This window comes from Bufo bufo, chromosome 6, assembly GCF_905171765.1.
Source record: "Bufo bufo chromosome 6, aBufBuf1.1, whole genome shotgun sequence".
Lineage (NCBI taxonomy): Eukaryota > Metazoa > Chordata > Amphibia > Anura > Bufonidae > Bufo > Bufo bufo.
In genome coordinates, this window is record NC_053394.1 from 57,576,896 (window position 1) to 57,599,337 (window position 22,442).

A 22,442-nucleotide genomic window follows, 5' to 3' on the forward strand; every position below is an offset into this window, starting at 1 on the left:
GTACCAAATTGCAGTCAGTTTTGACTGCGATTGCGTTCCGTTGTTCAGTTTTTATCGCGCGGGTGCAATGCGTTTTGCACGCGCATGATAAAAAACTGACTGTGGTACCCAGACCCGAACTTCTTCACAGAAGTTCAGGTTTGGGTTCGGTGTTGTGTAGATGTTATTATTTTCCCTTATAATATGGTTATAAGGGAAAATAATAGCATTCTTTAATACAGAATGCTTAGTAGGTGGTCAATTGAGGGTTAAAAAATAAAAAATTATTAACTCACCTTCTCCTCTTGATCGCGTAGCTGCCGGTCTCTTCTTACTTCTTTAATCATGAGCTGACGGCTAAAGGACCTGTGGTGACGTCAGATCACATGGTCCAATCACATGGTCCATCACCGTGGACCACCGTTGACGAATATAACGAATATAGCACTATATTCTCAATCTTCGTTATATCCAAGCAATACAACCATTAGGAACCCAGCTCTAAGTTGAATTCGCAATGCGATTAATATAACCAGAATGAATCTAAGATGGATGCTGTCCTTGCTTTTTGATAGGAGGTGGGAGGGTCTGGGAGGGAGGGTTTGCTGATTGGCTGGAATGTGTCTGCTGACTGTGAGGTACAGGGTCAAAGTTTGCTCAATGATGATGTATAGGGGGCGGAACAAACATCGCATATGTTCGCCCGCCGCGGCAAACGTGAACAAGCGATGTTCGCCGGGAACTGTTCGCCGGCAAATAGTTCGGGACATCTCTATTGAAAATTAGGGAGTGGTGGCAGTTAAGAAATCATGTCCCCACTAGTTTTGAACATTCCACCATTCATTCCTATGGGACCAATTTCGCCACTAAAACGCTGATATTCGGCGAAATGTTCCACAAAGTAATAGCACACCAATCGGGAACAATCCGCACGTTTTGGTATATTACTGCCTATGTAGTGTAAAAACTGTGGGAGGAGTTAGGGTGGTAAATTTGGCTATAATAAGAATATATATGTGAGATAACAGTAAGTGGTCTGCCGGGACGGTTCGCGAACGTCCCATTCATTTTAATGGCAGGCGAACCTGAAAAACCTTCAGCTCATATTTGCAGCCAAGAAATAATTACTAGAAGTGCACAAATAGTCCCACAACATGGAAAGTGACATACCAGATGTATTATTCGAATTTGCGATCTTCATTTATTATTTTTTTCAATGCGAAATATCGGCAATATAATTTTCGCGTACGCGCATGCGCAAATGCACTATACAGTACCCAAATGCACTATAAAGAAAGTATATTGGTATATAACACCCCGCTTCAATCAGTTGTTTTGGGGGACGACTGGTATATCACACTAGTAGAAATTATTTGTTCCAATAACGCTTGAACGCTTGTCCCTCTATATACCTGCGGTATCGCAGCAGAACCGCACATAACTGCCGCACAATACAAATCCACTATAATATATTTTCTAACATAGAAAGTATATTATAACATTGTACAAGGAAGGCAATCCATTAGAATATACATAAAGATAAAACGTAACCTTTAATAATGTTACTATGAGGGTCCATTCACACGTCTGTAAGTGTTTTGTGGATCCGCAAAACACGGACACCGGCAATGTGCATTCCGCAATTTGCGGACCGCACATCACCGGCACTATAATAGAAAATGCCTAATCTTGTCTGCAATTGCAATTGTTCTATTTTTTTGCAGAAACGGAAGCACGGATGCGGAAGTGCGGATCCGCAAATGCGGATGTGGATCCACAAATGCGGATGCGGACTGCACATTCCGGCCCCATTGAAAATGAATGGGTCTGCACCCGTTCCGCAAAATTGCGGAACGGATGCGGACCAATTTTGCGGACATGTGAATGGAAAAGATATCCCTCAAAATGAAAATAAATTAAATTATTAAAGCAAAAAGTATAGATGTAGTGGGCAATAACAAGTGCTCGGCAGCACCAAATCAGAAACCATATGTCCTACCACAATCCAGGGGGTTCCAGTGCACATCCATGAATCCCAGAGGGAAACCAAAAAACATCTATCCCTGGGCTAGATGATGATGTGGTATTCAAGGACAGGGTGGGCAAAGAACTGTCCCTGATTTTGCCCTACAGGGGGGTGCTATTCTGGCCCTAATAGCGTAACCACAGACCACCCGCCCTGATAAGAGCGACTTCGTCCGGAACCTTACCCTATATAAAAAATGGCCCTAGTAAGGCCCTAGCCCCTAGGCCCCTGACTTCCAGGTGATCACTATATAGATCTATGTGTTTTTGACTCATTATAAAAGTATATTATAAGTATATCACACCCCTCTGTGTATCACACCTATCGATAGCACACCTATACTAGTGCTTAAAAATACTTTTGTGGCCCTATTATATAGCGTTTGGTGTCCCTAACAGTCTGTCCCTGCTCCACACAGCAACCTCTCCCTACACTGGCAAAACACTGAATGTAAAATGGCGGCCAGATCAGGTTTATTTATAAGGTAGGGGGTATGTCTATGTGCTGAAATGTCTCAATTGGCTGTCCTGTACCACCTGATGGATGTGTCATGGGTCAAAGTTCTTCACAATGGGGCGGGCGCGAATATCTCCATATGTTCGCATGTTCGGCGAATCGCGAACACGCAAAGTTCACGTGAAACGACCGCCGGGTGAACCGCAAGGCCATCTCTATTAATCATATCTGTGTCTCTTGGTTTTGACCCTGCTTGTTGACTATTCTTTACATTCCTTCTATTCTGGTAGGTCTCCTTCTAGTGAGCTTGCATCAGTATCCGCTACCTTACTTTGCAGGCATAACCTGGGTCCATAGCAGCCAAGTCTATCCTGCCTTGCAGTGGGCTCTGATAAACACCTAGAGGTAGCCTTAGTTTCCTACCAACCGGATTGGTTAAAGGATAACTGTCATATTTTATTTTATTTGCTAGTTTGTTAGAGCTAGGCATGTATACCTGATTTAGTCTGTCAATGATTGTCAAACGATCTGTAATTACCTTATAATAACAGCTTTAATTAATGTCCCCATCCCTTTCCACTGGTCCCATAAGATACTGTTGCTATGGTTCATCTGTCTCCAGCTAGGAGGACAGAGGGGCGGTCCTTCACACTGCATGAGGCTTCAGAGTAAGGAGGCGTGTCTCAGTAATCCAATCTGATTGGCTGGCAGGAAGCTGCTGGCTACAGCAAGTTTGTATGTGACCTGAGGGAATGCAGTTTTGGCCTCAGAGAACTGGCAGAGGAGCCATCTTGAGAAGTTCCTCATAATGTAGGATTCAAAACAGCCGTAACTAAGGGGAAAACATAAGGTAAACAGTGGTAAGTGAAGAAACTAAAGATTGCTTTATGCATAATGCTGCTGCAGCAGTAACATATGCTAAATTTTCTTTTTTGGATGAAAATATGACAGTTATCCTTTAAGGAAGACTGGTGGCAATTTATGAGTTCTCTGGCTGTGGTTGCGGCGGGTGACCATAGTGTATCATTCACTCTCTAAGCCTTTTGCTAAGGGTTCAATTACAATAGTCAATACAAGATATATCATCCCACCTATTAAACCCAGGAATGTTTAATTAGCAGGAGACTGTATAAGGGTTAATACCTACTTGGTCTCTACTTGAGGTCAGTCTGTTGTCTGAGAGGTGATCTGCCCACAGATGTTGCATGGTGGCTGTTGTTGCTGTAGTGCTGTGCCTGTGGGTTGGGGTGGCCCAGTGCCGATTTTCAACAGATATATTTTTCTGTATCCAAAATCCTAATTTGTATTTCCTGTATAAAGTTAGTTGTCTTTGTTGTAGTTAAAGCTGCATCGTACTAATGCTCTACTACCCCATCAGAGTCAGAAATTGAATGTAAAATGCTGTGTAACTGTGTACATTTTTTGTGTCACTCACAGTGATTCATCCTCTAGGGGGAGCTGTTTATGAAGACTAGAACATTCCAATTAATCATACAAAGCTCTTAGCTTTAATGCATTGACTTCTGCTAGAGAAAAATCCATTGACATATTAACATTGTGGAGTGGAACTGGCCATGCTTGAGTGAACCGAGGCTGAACAGAATGGCATTAAAAAGCAGAAAACTCTTTCAGCTGGTGCATTGACACAATTATTTCTCCCTCTTATATCTGACGTCTTACAATTGTTTTCCTGATGTTCATCTATTTTCTGCTTGACAGGATTACACAATGGACCCCTATATTTAAGGTTTGTCCGCCTGCCATTTTTAGAAAAACAAATTGATGTTCAAATTATCTGGAAGTTCTCTCCTTTGTTAGCGGAATCGGTAGTTGTAGTCCTCACTGATGTGTGACATGCTTAAGAGTTACTATTATGAGCCTGCCTATGTATTGGATTTCTGGTTTCTAATCAATGGGAATGGTCTATGTACTACATGGGCTGTTATGACTGCAAAAGCTAACAAATGCAGGGATGTTACACCAAACAGTGGGCACTAATTATTATTAAATTTTACTGCTATCTCTACTTTATACATTTTAGGTACATAGCATGCATTCTGATTAAATAGTGTGAACCCATCTGCCACACCAAAACAGTCTTTACAACAGCAGGCCTGTCTCCGACCAAGGTCTACTAATGAACTTCAGTATGGATAGGAACATTTTGTGTTCTATACTAAATAAAAATTGACTTGGGCATTTGGGTGGGGGAGGTGGAATGGAGGTGAATGAGAAGTAGTAATGGTCTCTTTCAATCTATCAAGACAGAAAATTTGGGATTGGGATGGGGAATGGAAACAGCTTTATAAGTGGAGAAAGAGGCATTTGTCTCTGATAAGATATAGTACAAAGTTTCTTATATTCCCATGGACTATTGTTACAATGAAATGCTACATGATTGCAGACAGGTACTACAGTCATTTGGTAGGAGTTCACTGGGACACAATACTGCTGTATCTGTCGAAAGCCCCAGAGGAGTGGAGCAGTAGATGAGAATGGTAGTGGCTCTGGCTGTAATAATTATTCACAGTGGCAATACTCACACTGATGCCCCCTAGGGCAAGGCCAGTGATAGGAGGGCGCACCCTTTCATCAATCAGGGCATATTCTGATGTTGGGGATCCTGCCTGATGGTAGTTAGGGCTTGGTGCAGGTGCAAGGCAGGAGATGTAGGTACAGTGGCCGGTGAATGGTGTTGGAGTTAGTAACCAGACCAGTTGTAGAAAGTAAATGTCTCTCTTTACTAAAGTGCATAATGGGAGTTGTAGTACATCCAACAGTATCAAAGCAAAGTTCTAAACAATTGACTGTATGGATATAGGCCATGGTTGCCATTCCTTCTATCTCTCCATAGTCTCTTTTTGCGGTTTCTACGGCTGGCAATATTATTCTTCAAATGGTGACTGTAATTCCCAGCTGAGGGTTACAGGATAAGAATACGGTGGGCCAGACCGTGTCCAATTGTGAAGGGTGTTTTAGCAATGTCCCTCTCACTTCAGTAAAGTCTCTGTCAGGCTTAAACAACAAATCCCTTACTGACTGACTCCTATGCTCGCCATGCAGATTCTGGACTTTATTGGTTCTTTCTTTCTCTTTTCCCGTAGAACTGTGAAGTAGAAATGGTTTTATTTAGTAAATTTCTCAAATGTAAATTTCTCAAATATTTCTCAAACATAGTGGTTCTCTGGAATTCAGGCCTCGTTCTCTGAGGAGTGAACACATGTAGCTCCCTCTCACTTCTTCCACTAACACACTACTGAGCTTGGGGTGGATTTAAATCCAACACCTAACTTCCTACAAAGGCAGAGTCAGGATCATTAAAATATACTGATCCATACAGAAAAATGCTGGAACATTACAAGGCATTAACATGTAATAACATTAAATGACATTACATAACAAGAACAGTTTGCAAGTACCCTATTTTGGGGTACTGCAAAACAGACAAGGACAGACACCATTTCACTCTGTGTGGTCACACAGACATTGAAATTTTGACTTAAATAGTGGCAAAAGCTTTCTAAACACTCATAGCATTGACCACTATATGGGGCCACTGCCACTCTTGCCCAACTCTGGCTCCAAACTCTCCCTTATAACGCTGGACATACTGCAGTGAATTAAACTCTTATTTGGTCAACAGCTATCACTCTCAGTCCCCCCATAAGTATGCATGCTTTGCTAGGTAACGGCTATTTTCCTGAGAACAGAAAGTTGAAATCCAATGTGCCAATGCCAGTTACTTATGTCCCCTGACGTTAGTGGTCTGGAAGAGATGGGAGGCCCCATGCACATAAGGCTACTTTCACACTGGAGTTTTGGTTTCCATTTGTGAGATCTGTTTCAGGGCTCTCACAAGCGGTCCAAAATGGATCAGTTTTGCCCTAATGCATTCTGAATGGATTAGGATCCGCTCAGAATGCATCAGTTTGCCTCCATTACGCTCTGGAGGTGGACAGCGTTTTGGTGTCCGCCTGATACGGAGGAAGAACGGATCCTGACACACAATGTAAGTCAATGGGGACTGATCCGTTTTCACTCACACAATATGGCACAATAGAAAACGCATCCGTCCCCCATTGACTTTCAATGGTGTTCAAGACGGATCAGTTTTGGCTATGTTACAGATAATACAAACGAATCCGATCTGAACGGATGCATGCGGTTGTATTTTCTGAATGGAAGTGTTTGTGCAGATCCATGACAGATCCGCACCAAACGCGAGTGTGAAAGTAGCCTAAAATGATCAGTCAAACCTGCTGGAATCGGCGGATTCAGACAATATAGAACTACTGAGCATGGCCAGCTTCCGACCTACCCTGCCCCCTCCTTCCATCATGCACACATCATTGAATGCCAAAACAATTGGCAGCACATCAGTGTGAGACTCTGTGTTGACTCATGCTTTACACAGGTGCCCAGTGAAACTGGAAGAGACTGGTTATGCTGCAACCACTTAAACAGGTAATGTGAAATTACTTGTCAGGAAAAAATTACTTTTTATAAATGTTTGGCAAAATACCTGGGATAAAGATCTGATTGGCATTATTGATGTTTTGCAGTGATCTCCTCCTGTCCAGCGTCGGCTTGGAGTCTACAGGCATTTGGGAATGTCAAGTGAACTCATCTTATGGAATCACATCTAAACAAGTTGAGATTATTGTCCTGGAAACTGGAGCACCTTATTGTCCTATGGAAAGGATAATCAACAACAAAGGAGAATACAGGTAGGTCCATGCTGGCTCCACCTCAGTCACTGGTGGTTCCACTGCAATTCCTCAAGCTCACAATGAACTTCCGTTTGATCTTCAGGAGCCTTCAAGGAAGCTATAAGCAGATATATGTATATGTTTATCTGTATGAATTTTTTATGTGTTATATGGAGTGCTAAAGACTCCATCATACTGTACATTATATTTTTTTAGTAGTCAGTAGATTTATGAATTCTTTAATCCAGCTTCAAATTAATGCCAAAGGCAAAATTTGTCATTGGGTGAAAAAAAAAAAAAAAAAACATGCTTTCAAGCTTATAGATCGACTTCCAGAAAAGTTGAAGAAAGTGTATTTTGAAGTACAGTTAAAACCAGAAGTTTACATACACTATATTAAAAGACACATATCCATGTTTTTCTCAATATCTGACATGAAATCAGAATAAACCTTTCCTGTTTTTGATCAATTAGGATTACCATAATTATTATTATTTGCCAAATGCCAGAATAATGAGAGGGAGAATGTTTTAAGCCATTTTTATTACTTTCTGCAAAGTCAAAAGTTTAAACTGTATGACTTGGGTCAAATGTTTTGGATATCCATCCACAAGCTTCTTACAATAGTTGGTTGGAATTTGGGCCCAAACAAGTGTTCATAGTAACGCTTTACCAATGATCCCGGGCGGTGTAAATGTACAGGTGATTACCTGATCAACAAGCAAAACACTTGTTCATCGGGTAATCGATTGTTTGTGCGCACGTAAAATTTATTGTTTATTGGCCGCAGATCGTGCCACATATACACGATCTCCTGCAGGCAAACAACGAGTCAGTATGGGGAAGAGCGATGGCATTAGCGATCGCTCCTCCCCATACTCTGGAGGAGATCGCTGCATGTAAATGCCACGGTTTCCTCCACCAGCAATCAGCAGAACTCTTCCTTCCCGATTATCTGCTGTAATATCGTCCCGTGTACAGGGACCTTTACTTACCAACCGAATCAAAGAGCAGCTGCAAAGAATATTTGCTTCGCTGAATGACCCGACTCTTCTAAGCATTACAAAGACAGACCATTAATTTAAATTGGTACCATTAATTTAAATGGGCTTCCTTTGTCCTGCGGTGGTACTACAGGGAAAATTTTCACTTGTTGCCAGGTTCTAATTACTCTAATTACTGAGGGACCCAGTACTAGGACACACTGGGATGAGATTATCACCATGGGATTGTACTAATAAAAAGGTAGTGTCCACAGTGGATAACCTGTTTAAGAGGTTTCCAGTCCTCAGGATAGGTCATTAATATCAGATTGGTGGGGAGCCAACAACACAACTGATCAGCGGTTTGGCAGCCACTGGCACTGGAAACGGAAGTTGTGGATGGAGCCAGTAGCAAAAGGCTGCATCCACTAGGTAGTTGCTTGCGGCAGTGTGCTGCAGCACAGCTCAGTGGATGGAGAGTTGTGCTTCCTGCTCCATCTAAAGTGTAGTTTCTAGTGCCAGCAGCTGCTGTTAGGCGGAAGTGCCTGGTATTGGACCTGATCTGCTATTGATGACCTATCCCGAGGCTAGCTCATCAATATCTAAGTGCTGGAATACCCCTTTAATGTACTTTATTGCAGTTTTATAATGTCCAGGCAATGGTATTTTGTGGTCTTTCTTGAAGCACCTATGACCGGAATAAAGTGATAATATTTATTTTATGGTAGACATATTTGTCTTAAAAAATATATAATTATGCCCAGAAGAGATGAAGGGAGATGAGAAAGCCTCAAGATGCTTTCACATGAATCATGGATGTATCACTGAGAAGCAAGGCCCAAATAGAAGACAGGACCGAAATTAAAGGAAAAAATGATTTGTAGGGTCACTGTAAAGAAAGTTTAATAATATTTTGGACATGTGGAGGTGATTATGTAAATTCTGCACATTATGCATGCTCGGTACCCCAGAGCAAGGGCACATCTGCAAATTGTTAATTTCTTTATGCTATGTCGTGTAATACTATGTCATTCTATGTATTGCACCCAGTATAATCCTGTATGGATGATACAGTCGGGGTTGAAAATCCTAGGAGGTTCTGGTGTGGTGACCTGTAGGAGATTAAGTGTGAATTGGCTTCACCCCTAGCTTTAGTCATTGGTAGGAATAGTTTATAAGGGAGAGAAGCAGTGACTTGTGCCCCCTCTTCTTAGGCCTAAAAACCTACAGAGACTCACCGATCTCTGCATGAGCACTGGAGTCAGTATGGAAACCTGCTACCAAAAGCTGTTAAGACTTTACTGTAGTGAGGAACACTGTTAATACACCCTTCACACCTGGACACAACCCGTGTCGTATCTCTGTATCCCTCAGTGGACATTACAGTAATCATTACGATGATTGCCCACCATAGATTCTGGAGGCAGAGACTTGAGAAGGATAGAGAGGGAAGAGGACCATAACTCCCATCATTGCCTAAATCCTTACATTGTTATCTGGGAAGAATTGCACTGTGTACATCTGGAACTGCATTTTGCTATCGTTGGATGCTCTACCTTAGCATTCCCTATTGCTATGCCCCTAGGATTTTGAAACGTCTGCTCTTTGCCCAATTGATTTGTAAGACCACAGCAGAGGAGTATTTGCCGTAGGGGCTATCTCACCAAAACCTACCCCTTTTTCAAATCTTAGTGGCCCAAAAATCACTTTCTGAAACTCAGCTGGTAACACAGGATGACGTTGAGAATGGTGCACAAATCCCCTGCCCAAATGAAATGGGCAGCCATATGATATATGGCCAAGCCAAGTCTGTCAGAACAGGAGCAACTGTTCCTTAGGTGTGGTTAATAGAGTAACAGAGGGGGTCCCAAGTGGTGCTCCCTCTATGTCCTAATTGCCTTCATCTTTTAGTTATTCTAACACTGTCACTGGTCGGAGATCAAATGCAAAACTATGATATAAACTGAGATTTCCTGCAAACTGTGACATTCTCTTGGGTTCTATCTAGTGTTGATCGAGCACCAAAGTGCTTGGGCGCTCAAGTAGAACACCTCTGATTGCTCGGGTGCTCTACCGAGCACCTGAGCACAATGGAAGTCAATGGGAGAACCCGAGCATTAAACCAGGCACCCCCTGCTCTGAAGAGGGGAGGGTGTCTGGTCCACAGGAAAAGGTCAGAAATTAATGGAAACATCACTAAAATGCTTCGGGAACAGCATGGGGAGGATGTCTGGATGCATCTTGGACTCTCAGGTCGCTGCCGGGAACAAAGTTGTCCGAGTAGTACGCCAATTTTACATACTGACAATAATACGAACAGAACCGAAGATAAAATCGATTTTAGAGGAAAAATTGTTAGGAAACATTCCTTCCTGTATATTTACTTGTATATAAAGTGCAAGTGCTGCCAAAAATTGCAAGGAAGAGGCACTGCGATACAACCTATATATCACATAAAGGAGAGTCTTATTCACATTGTGGTACAATTGTTCAGGTAGTGGGAGTCCTACACTCAAAGCCTATGCACTAAGTGAAATTGGCGGCCAAAAATGACAAGGAATCGGCACTCTAATACACCCTTTGTTACACATAAAGGAGGGCATCATACACACCCTTGAAAAATTATGATTGCTGGCCTGCTGGTGACCCTCAAAAACATTAGGAGCAAGGGTCTGCTGGTGACCCTCTAAAACATTAGGGGCGAGGGCCTGCTGCTGATCTGACCATCTAAAACATTAGGGGTGAGGGCCTGCTGCTGATCTGACCATCTAAAACATTACGGGCGAGGGCCTGCTACTGATCAGACCATCTAAAACATTAGGGGTGAGGGCCTGCTGCTGAGCTGACCATTGAAAAAATTATGGTTTAGGGCCTGCTACTGAGCTGACCATTGAAAAAATTATGGTTGAGGGTCTACTGCTGAGCTGACTCTCTAAAACATTAGGGGTGAGTGCCTGCTGCTGATCTCCATGGAAAAAATTATGGTTAAGGGCCTGCTGCTGAGCTGACCATTGAAAAAATGATGGTTGAGTGCTTGCTGCTGAGCTGACCCTCTAAAACATTAGGAGTGAGGGCAGCCTAATAAGCATGTCGATATGATGGAGGAGGACAACAAAAAAAGAAAGATTGAACCATATACCCTTTTTTGTGGTGGAAGGGGTGCATGGGAATACAGTGTATTCAATACACCATAAAAGCCACATTTAAAGTGCCTTTATGTTCAGCCACACTCCTCTGGTGGAATAGAGAAGTCAGGGGCAATCCAGGCCTTGTTCATTTTGATAAGAGTCAACCTGTCAGCATTTTCAGTTGACATTCGGATGCGCTTATCAGTTATTATGCACCCAGCAGCACTAAATACCCGCTCTGACAAAATGCAGGCAGCAGGGCAGGCCAGCACCTCCAAGGCGTAGAGTGCCAGTTCGTGCCACGTGTCCAGCTTGGACACACAATAGTTGTAAGGCACAGAGGGATCATTGAGGACGCTGACACGGTCTGCTACGTACTCCTTCACCATCTTCCAAAACTTCTCTTTCTCTCCTTGTGACACTAGGCCGCGCATCAGGGTGAGGTTGCTGGCGGGGTGTCCCAGGCCTTGGAGAGTCTTGCCTTGCCTCTGTTGGAACTGCTGTGTGTTCCCCTTGTCTCCCCTCCTTGGTTGCCCAAGGAACTACGTACTCTGCTGCCAGCATTGTCACCTGGAAATTTTTGGAGCAATATTTCCACAAGGACTTTCTAGTATTGCACCATTTTGCTAGTCCTCTCCACCACAGGAATGAGAGATGAGAAGTTTTCTTTGTAGCGGGGGTCGAGAAGGGTGAACAACCAGTAATCGGTGTTGCCCAAAATGCGTATAACGCGAGGGTCACGGGAAAGGCAGCATAATATAAAGTCAGCCATGTGTGCCAGAGTCCCAACAGACAAGACTTCGCTGTCCTCATCAGGAGGATGACTCTCAATCTCTTCATCCTCTTCCTCCTCTTCGGCCTATCCACGCTGAACAGATGGAATAAACCTGCTGTGGGTACTAACCTCTGTAGCGGAGGCAACCGTCTTCTGCTCCTCCTCCTCCTCATCATCATCTAATTCGCGCTGAGAAGACGAATGGAGGATGGTCTGACTATCGCCCTGTGTACTGTCTTCCCTCATTCCCATCTCTTCCACAGGCAAAGCGTCCTCCTTCATTGTGAGCAGCTAGCATTTCAGTAGACACAGAAGTGGGATGGTTACGCTAATAATAGCGGCATCGCTGCTCACTATCTGTCTTGATTCCTCAAAGTTCCGTTAAACCTCACAGAGGTCAAACATCCATGCCCACTCCTCGCTTGTGAAGAGCGGAAGCTGACTGGAAAGGCGACGACCATGTTGCAGCTGGTATTCCACTACTGCCCTCTGCTGCTCACAAAGCCTGGCCAACATGTGGAACGTGGAGTTCCAGCGTGTGCTCATGTCGCACAACAGTCGCACTTATATAGTTGGTGGCGGAAATACTGATGGAAGTAGGGCCCACAGTCCTTGGCGTCGGTAGCACCTGTGCCATCCCAGGATACAACTCGCTCCCGACCTCCACAACGTTCACCCAGTGTGCCGTCAGGAAAATGTAGCATCCCTGGCCACAAGCACTTATCCATGTGTCAGTCATTAAGTGGACCTTCCCAATAACTGCGTTGGTCAGGGCACGGGTGATGTTACGGGACACATGCTGGTGTAATGTGGGGATGGCTCACCGGGCAAAATAGTGGCGGCTGGGGACTGAGTAACAAGGGACTGCTGCCGCCATCAGCCTGCAGAAAGCCTCAGTGTCCACAAATGGCAACATTTCCCGAGCCAGCAATTTGGAAAAGTGGATTTAGTGCTATGGCCTGTGGGTGGGTGGCTTGGTATTTGCGCTTTTATTCTAAGGCCTGGGGTATGGACATCTGTACGCTGCGCTGGGACACAGAAGTGGATGTACTAGCTGATGGTGCTTGCGAAGCTCCAGGTGCAGGGCGGGAGGCATCAGTGCCTGCGTCTTGGACAGGGGATTGGCCAGCACGTAACACAGGGGAAGAAGAGGCAGTAGTGTGACCCGCAGACACTCATTTTGGACCCAGGCGTTTGGCCCACCTATTAGGGTGCTTTGATGCCATGTGGAGGATCATACTGGTGGTGGTGAGGTTGCTAGTGTTCACGCCCCTGCTAATTTTGGTATGGCACAGGTTGCAGATTTTTTTATCGTCCGCACTTTACTCAAAACAGCATCACACTACGGAACACCTACCCCTTAGCATTGGAGATTGCCTCAAGCGGGTGCTCCGGGGAACAGTTGCGGATCTGTTTGGTGTGGCCCACCTTCTCCCTTTTGCCACCCCACTGCCTCTTCCAGCCTGTTGCGGTGCTGCGGATCCCTCCTCCTCTATACTGCTGTCCTAGCTCGGCTTGCCACCTTCCCAGGTTGGGTCAGTGATTTCATCGTCCACCACCTCTTCTTCTACTTCCTCACTCTGCTCATCCTCCTGACTTGTTGACCTAACAACAACCTTACTTATTGACAACTGTATCTCATCTTCATCATCAACCTTTTGAGACACTAATTGCCGTTGACTTATTGGCAACTGTGTCTCATCATCATCATCCACCTCGTGAAACACTAATTGCCGTTCCCCGCCGTCATCTTCTTGTGACTGTGGATGCTCAAGAGTTTGGGCATCGGTGCACACGATCTCCTCATGTCCCTCTTCAAGAATGTGCGGGGAGGAGCACACGTGGTATTCGGCCGAACACCGCGATGTGCTAAGCATCGCGATGCTCGAGCCAAACTGGTGTTTGGCCAAGCATGCTCGATCAACACTAGTTATATCTATTACTCTTCTCCAAATATTTCTTTTTTTTTCCCCCAGAAATTCTGGGAATAATTTCTGCAATCCATCATCTGCACATATCAGTGCTTGAAATATTTGATCTTTTGTCATCATTGCCAAGCAATTTATTATGTAGTCTAAGCAGGAAAAAGACAGTTTGCAGTCTATCTGGCATTAGTGCTAAAGGTTATTCTGACAAACAAATGTAATTGTGTGCACAGTTTTGGACATAGGGTACTTCATTGAATAGAAAAATGTTTATTTTGCTAGATTGATTGCAACAGATTATCATTATTTTTGGTTATCTTCCTCCCTGCCAACTACAGATCATCACGTTGAAAGGCGACCAAAGAATTCATTAATATATTGCAGCGACAGTACAAATGCAGTAAAATGAGGATTGGCACAAGAATTGTAGTTCTTGCAGAATGGCAGGGGGCATGGCCCACTTAAGAGGGGGCCAAACAAGGGCAAAGATGTCCCTAGAACCTCCAAACCCCCTGACAGGCAGGTCACACAGCGCCACAGCTTTCCTAAGGACTCGGATGCAGTTGTGCAATAGTGATTTACTATATCCAGCGGCAATCCCTATAACCATCAGGGCCGCACTGCTGCCAGCTGCACATAACATCACAACATGATGGATAGACGTTGTGCATTGTGCAGTCTGCAGACACCTGAGTGAGAGGGAAGGCAGGATCAGAGAGCGGTATATCTCTCGCTCTGCTCTTCTAAGTGTGGTCCACGGACTGTTATGTAGTCTACACAGGTACACTAGTCTGCCCCCAATAATAAGAACCCAAAGAGTATGGAACCTCAGCCTCGTGTGCTGCTGTTAGGACTACGGGAAAACAAATTATCATTAGAAATTAATGATTCCCTTACGTCCCAACAGCAGCACAACTGGGGAATAGCAAAAAGAGAACCTATGAGGGAGGGTCTTCCAGCTGAACTGAATTCAAGACAGACCTGCCAAAGGCGGTGTGTTCTGAACTCCTTAAGTCAAGCCTATAATGGAGAGTGGGAACTCCATGAGGCAGCAGCACAAATGTGCTCCAAAGGTACTAGGCTCCTCTCAGCCGTAGATGCAGTTACCGCTCGGGTAGAATAAGCGTGGATAAAAGCAGGGGGCGCCAATCCCTGAGTGACAAAAGCTTCTCTGATGGCTTCTTTGATCCAACAGCTTAATGTCGGTTTAGAAGTTTTAAGACCTTTCAGGGGCGTAGCTAGAAATGCATGGGCCCCATAGCAAAAAAATGTATGGGCCCCCCCCGTGCCATCCACAGATCCCCCCTCCCCTAATCAGTGCCATCCACAGATCTCCCCCCTAAACAGTGCCATCCACAGATCCCCCCAAAACAGTGCCATCCACAGATCCCCCCCCTAAACAGTGCCATCCACAGATCCCCCCTAAACAGTGCCATCCACAGATCTCCCCCCTAAACAGTGCCATCCACAGATTCCCCCCCCTCAAACAGTGCCATCCACAGATCCCCCCCCTCAAACAGTGCCATCCACAGATCCCCCCCATAACAGTGCCATCCACAGATCCCCCCCTAAACAGTGCCATCCACAGCCCCCCCCTCATAACAGTGCCATCCACAGATCCCCCCTAAACAGTGCCATCCACAGATCCCCCCCCTCATAACAGTGCCATCCACAGATCCCCCCCCAAACAGTGCCATCCACAGATCCCCCTCCACGCCGCTCACAGCAGTATATTTATAAACTAATCAGTAACTACTTTAACTTTAATAATTGCTCATTGCTGAGCTCTTTACTTGGATTTTTTTGATATCTTACTCTGTCTTAGCTCCTCCGGTAACAGCAGGCAGTGCTGGGGGCGGCGCTCACTCACTGACGTCACGCGCCTGCTCCTCCCACTAGGCGGCGCAGGCGCGTGACGTCAGTGAGTGAGCGCCGCCCCCCGCACTGCCTGCTGTTACCGGAGGAGCTAAGACAGAGTAAGATATCAAAAAAATCCAAGTAAAGAGCTCAGCAATGAGCAATTATTAAAGTTAAAGTAGTTACTGATTAGTTTATAAATATACTGCTGTGAGCGGCGTGGCCCTGTATATTCTAACCGCCAGGCAAGCATCCCTGTCACCATGGGAACGCCTGGGGGTTAGAATATACCATCGGATTTGAGTTTTTACAATCTCACTGAACTCAGATCCGATGGTATATTCTAACCCCCAGGCAAGCGTCCCCGTCACCATGGGAACGCCTGGGGGTTAGAATATACTATCGGATCTTCTGAGTTCTCAGTGGCCTGGCTGGAGCCTCCCCAGCCACTGTGTCGGCCGGGCCCTGCGTGCACCCTGCTCCAATCCTCACTCCTCCCCAGCCAGGCTCGAGCCTCGGACCGCGCGCGTCCCGCCCACTACACTAGTCTAAAATCAACAGAAGTCGGCACGGACGGGCCCCCAGTGGCGTAGGGCCCCATAGCCACTGCTATGGTTGCTATGGCGATCCCTAGGCCACTGAGACCTTTGTTCCTTCCGGCAAAAAGAATGAGAAAATTCTCGGATCTTCAAAAGTCTTTAGTTCTTTCTAGGTATATTCTCATACTTCTGGCAACATCTAGGGTCTGTAAGACCTGCTCTTCTTCCGACACTGGAGACGGGTAAAAAACAGGTAACGAAATAACCTGGCTTAAATCGTGGAAAGAAGGTACCTTAGAAACAAAGGTAGGGAGAAACCGGACTCTATCTGGTAAAAATAGACTATATGGCTCCACAGCAACCAAGGCTTGCAATTATGCAATTCTCTTTGCTGAAGTAATGGCAAGCAAAAAACCAACTTTTCCAAGATAAGAATTTTAAATCCACGCTCTGAAGAGGCTCAAAGGGGGAAGAGCATAACCCCCTGAGCACGACTGACAGATCCCACTGAGGTATAGGGCGCAGGATCCTAGGTTGTAGTCTTTTGGCTCCTTAAGGAACCTTTTGATTAGAGGGTCCTGAGAAAAGGGCTTGCCCAAAACTGCAGACAAAGCTGAGGTATGTGCCCTTAAGGTTGAAGGTTTGAGACCTTTGTCTAACCCATCCTGTAGGAAATGAACAGAAGAAAGATCCAATGAGGACACCTCATTTAGGGCACACCACTGCATCAAAATCCTTCTGATTCTGGAATAGGCTTTGTTGGTAGCTACCGATCTGGAATGAGATAAAGTCCTCAGGACCCTTGCAGAAAACCCTCTAGACTCTAGAAGGGGGCGATCAACCTCCAGGCTGTCAGGTTAAGACTCTTCAAGTCTGCCAGATGTACTAGGTCCTGCCTCAGGGGAAGCTTCCAATATTGCCCCTGGCTCATGTGCCTGAGCTAGGTGAACCAAGACCTCTTGGGCCAGAAGGGTATTATGGCGATTACTGAGGTCTGGTCTTGCCTGAGTTTCATCAATACTGTTGGTATCATGAAAACTGGAGGGAATACATAGGCCAGCCTGAACCTCCACTGAATGGACAGAGCATCTACTGCCCAAGGATTGTCCTCCCTGTATAGGGAACAGAATCTGTCCACCTTGGCGTTGAACCTTGTCGCCATAAGATCGATCTCTGGCATTCCCCACCATTGCGTAATCTGATGGAAGACTTCTTGGCTTAGGGACCACTTGCCACGACCACATTGAGAGTTCCTCTGATATGAACTGCGGCTAGGTGGGTAAGGTTCTTCTCTGCCCAAGACAGGATCAATCCCACTTCCTGGAGGAGAGGTTGAGATCTCGTTCCTCCCTGTCTTTTTATGTAGGACTGTCATCATATTGTCCGAGCGAACTCTGACTGCCTTGCCATGTGCAGCGTCCCACTAGTGAACGTGGGCACTGCCAAGTTGTATTGTATACTGCATATATTTGCTTCTTAATCTCTCTTAACCACCACTAGATGGGGATAGCACTAGGATATATATACCTCAACTCAGGCCTAGTTAGTCAGTTGAGAGGAGAAATAGGAGTTGAAGGAGTGAGTGCAGCTGCTTGCTGTGCTTAGTGGAAGTCAGTTCAAGTAAGAAAGAGTGAATAAAGGCACAAAGGACAACAACCATTTTACCAGGCTTTGAGGACCTTTGTGACCGGGTTTCATTAGCCTCCGGCAACCTCACCAATTTCTACTGGAAGGAAAGAAACAGGAAGATAGGACCACCTACCAGTAAGGACATTTTCAGAACTTGAATCCATTACATCCCTATCCACAAGAAGCCTGTTACCTTAGATTACACTTTATTACCTCTGCATACAAGAGAGAGACTGTGTTATCTGTGAATGTCATTGCTACTAAGAACCAGCAAAACATTAAAAGTTGTGAGTTGGATTCAACTGCTGTCTTACTCCTTAATTCAACTACTACTCTCACCATTGTTGTACCACAATGGTACTGGCATCACGACTAAAGGGACTTAGCCATAAGCACATAAAGCCAAGTTACCACCAAGGGCACCTCAGCCACCATCTGGCCTGTGTCCCTCATATCAGAGTGTGCCCCGGAGAATTCCTGTGCTGTTCTCCCCTTCACTGCACTGCTGGCCCAGGGAGGCACCTGCTTACCGCGAGTACCCGATGAACTGTTGTACCCTTTCGGCCCACCGTGAACCTCATGTGTTCTCCCCTGCGCATCGGCACATTGCACCTGTACTTGAGGCGCGAAGTGTAGGAGCGCCAACCGGACCGTTCTTAATTCTCTTAAGTTTGATGACATTTGGCTCTCTTGGGGAGTCCAAGTACCTTGTACTGGAACTTCTTCCAGATTGGTTCCCCAACCTAGAAGAGATGCATCTGTGGTCAACATGATCCACTGGGGTGGAATCAAGGACCTCCCATCTTTCAGCTGCTTCCACCACCTGAGGGAGCAGCATACCCGAAGAGACAGGGAGCATTTGTTGTCTAACCCAGTAGGGTTGCGTTTCCACAAGCCCAACACTTCTGACTGAGGAGGGCGGAAGTGTGCTAGGGCCCAAGGGACTGCATCTGCAGTTGCTGACATGTGGCCCAACATCTTCATCAAGGTTCTGATGGAAACCACACGGGGGACCATCCGAAACACTGTGGCTCTGATTACTTTCTGGCGGAGTGAGGGAGAGAGTCATCCGAGAGGAGTCTATTATGAACCCCAAGAATCTTCTTGATGTTGCTGGTACGATCTCGAATTTCTTCCAATATATTATCCAGCCTAAATGCTGGAGAAAAGTAAGAGCCCGATGAAGATGGTTCTGCAACATATCTAGAGACTAGGCTTTTAGTAGCCAGTCGTTTAGATAAGGAATAATTTCTAAACCCCCTAGCCTCAAGGCTGCCACTATAGCGACCACAACCTTTGTGAAGGTGTGGGGGGGCAGAAGAGATTCCAAAAGGCAGGACAGCAAACTGAAAATGTCTGACAGTGCCCCTGAGAGAGACAGCAATCCGTAGGTATCTTCTGTGATCCGGATGAACGGGTACATCAAGATATGCATCCTTGAGGTCTATGGTGATCATGAGATTCCCTGGTTGCAGAACCTGTATGACCGAGAAAATGGTCTCCATTCTGAACCGCTTTTGGGTTATAAAACGGTTCAGTTAACGGAGATCTATTATCATTCGCCAGCTCCTGTCCGGCTTGGGTACAAGAAACACGGGGGAATAAACTCCGGATGCTTTCTCTGCAGATGGCACTTCCTCTAGCGCTTCATTTGTAGGTAAAGAAGGATGGATTGTTCTAAGCACGCCTATTTTTCAGGAGAGAGGAGTGAGGTGCTCACGAACCTTGAAGGAGGAGGAGCTAAAAAGCTTATTCTGTACCCCTCTCTTATAACTTGAAGGACCCACTGTTCCGAAATACTGTGTTCCCAATTTTTTTAAAAATGGCGGAGACATCCGCCTCTAGGAGTGAGCAAGCCGAGGTGAATAAGAGGGTCTACAACAGGGGTCTCAAACTCAATTTACCTGGGGGCTGCAGGAGGCAGAGTCTGGGTGAGGCTGGGCCTCATAAGGGATTTCACAAAAAAAAAGTCCTCAAATGTCATTATTATTTCTTCTGAACATGAAGTGTCCTGAACATGAATAGAACATTGAGTGAAGATCATGAACAGTTCTTCTGAACATGGCATCTTTTGCCTACTCCTTGCTGCCAGAGACTTGACAGCGCTTCTTCTCACAAATCTGAACCACATTTGGCATTAGAGAGGAAGCAGTTGAGACCCTCAGTATGGCTTGAAGATGATCATCATTAATTCTAGACCTGTACTTTGACTTATTGAAGTTCAAGGTGGAGAATAACTTTTCACACATATATGTGCTCCCAAAAAGGCACATGGTCCGCTTGAACATTCGGGAAAGCTTAGGGAAGCTGGGGGGCAATTCTCTCAAAAATTGCCCATGCATGTCTGCTTTTCCACTCATCTCCCTGAATTTGGCTTTGAGATCAGAGTTGCATTGCAGGTCAATGAGCTCCATTTGAAGCACAGGAGGGGCATCTTGCACATCAAAGGAAAAAGGGTCCACAAAAATTTGGAAAGTGGCTCTGTGCGTTTTGAAGTCTGCAAATCTGTGATCAAATTCCTTCTCTAGCTTAAAAATAGCATCAACATATTTTTCACCACTGAATGGTATGCCTGCATCCACAAGTGCCTTGCATGCTGGGAAATGGCAAAGGTTTGTCTGAGAGAGCTGGGATTTCCATAACACAAGTTTTGTGGAGAATGCTCTCACGTTGTCATAGGCAGCGCTGACGAGCTGCCCCTGGTCTTGTAACATCTTGTTTAGTACATTCAGCTTATGTGTGATGTCAACAAGAAAAGCTAAGTCCATGAGCCATTTGTGATCACTCAACTCAGAAACAGCCTTCCCATCCTTCTCCATGAAGGCTTTCACTTCTTCTCTCAACTCAAAAAATCTTTTCAGGACATTTCCCCTGCTGAGCCAACGTACCTCGGTGAAATAGAGCACATCTCCATATTCTGACTCCATTTCCTCTAAAAAAGCACGGAACCTCCTGTGCTTTAAGCCCCTGGATCTGATTTGGTTGACGCATTTCACAACAAAAGACATCACATTGTCACACGGCAGGCATTTGCTGCAAAGGGCCTGCTAATGGATAATGCAGTGAAGAGCAATGGCCTCCTCTACACCCTCCTCTTCAAAAATTTTTTTGAACAAGTGCCACCAGTCCATTTTTCCTCCCTGTCATCGATGCCGCTCCGTCGGTTGTTATTCCAACAAACCTCTTCCATGGCAAACCTGCATTCTCAATGGCATCACACAGATGACGAAATATCTCATTAGCGGTGGTCTGGCCATGCATTGGAATTATTGTGAGCAGCTCCTCCGTCACTTCAAAATTGCAATCAACACCACGGACATAAATTGTGAGCTGAGCAGTGTCTGTTATGTCTGTGCTCTCGTCAAGAGTGACTGAGTATGCATCAAAACATTTGGCTTTCTCACACAGTTGATGATAAATGTCACTTGACATGTCAGAAATGCGCTCTGCCACAGTGTTGGCAGAAAGGCTGATGTTGCTAAACTGACCTTTCTTTTCCGGACAGACAATACTTGCAGCCTGTAACATGCTTTTTTTTTTAACAAACTCTCCTTCTGTGAATGGTTTCCCTGCCTTAGCAATCATCTCACTAACCATGTAACTAGCTTCGACTGATGCAACATTCTCTTTGGTTGCTTTCTTGAAGAAATCTTGTTGCCTCAGTAGACATGCTTTAAGACTGACAACCCGCTTGGTTCTCTCATCCCCCTGATATTTTGCACATTCCTCAGCATGTTTAGTTGAATAATGGCGTTTCAAGTTGTATTCCTTGTGCACTGCAACTTTCTCTGTGCAAATAAGACATGTGGGGATGCCCCTGTGCTCAACAAAGAAATAATGCGTCTCCCACTTTTCCTGAAATTGTCTGTGCTCGTCATCAATCTTTCTCTTCACTGCAGGCTTTGATGAAGTCATGATGGGGGTATGACAAAATCTAATTCTGTAATAAACTTCTCTCCATTGTGTCTGTTCTAATTCTAATTGATTCCGCTTAGCAGCTAATTGTGCACACAGAACGTCTTTGCATAATAACTGTTATGATGGCATAACGTCATTTCCGCCAATCAGCAGCTCCCGCCCACCGTCCCTTGCATTATCGTCTCCGCTACTGTACAGATAGAAGCGACCGTCAGACGGAGCACCTGTAGCCAGGGGTGGGATTCAAATTTTTAACAACAGGTTCCCTACTCAGCGGCAGACACACAGCATCACGACACATGTCCCCCCCCCCCCCTTCCGCCCCGCAGCTCACCTGGCCCTGGTCCCGTCTGCAGCAGCTGGCTTCTCCTATGTGGTATCTTCGCTCTGCCTCAGACAATCGCTGGCTTGAGAACCGTATTATGTGGAGAACAATAAGAAAAAAATATTTTCCATTACACCTCAGGTCAGACCAGCAATCAGACCCCCAATGTTAATCAGACCTCAGATCAGACCCC

The 22,442-nt window shown here is 45.3% G+C and overlaps 1 protein-coding gene across 1 annotated transcript in view; it reads left to right on the forward strand.

Annotated features, from left to right (window-relative positions):
• Positions 1-22,442, forward strand: part of ADGRA1 (adhesion G protein-coupled receptor A1) — a 926,644-nt gene that overhangs the window by 269,512 nt on the left and 634,690 nt on the right. Inside the window, exon 8 of the mRNA XM_040434818.1 lies at positions 7,024-7,188. Within this exon, the coding sequence (XP_040290752.1) occupies positions 7,024-7,188 (165 nt within the window). The remainder of the gene's footprint in view (positions 1-7,023; positions 7,189-22,442) is intronic.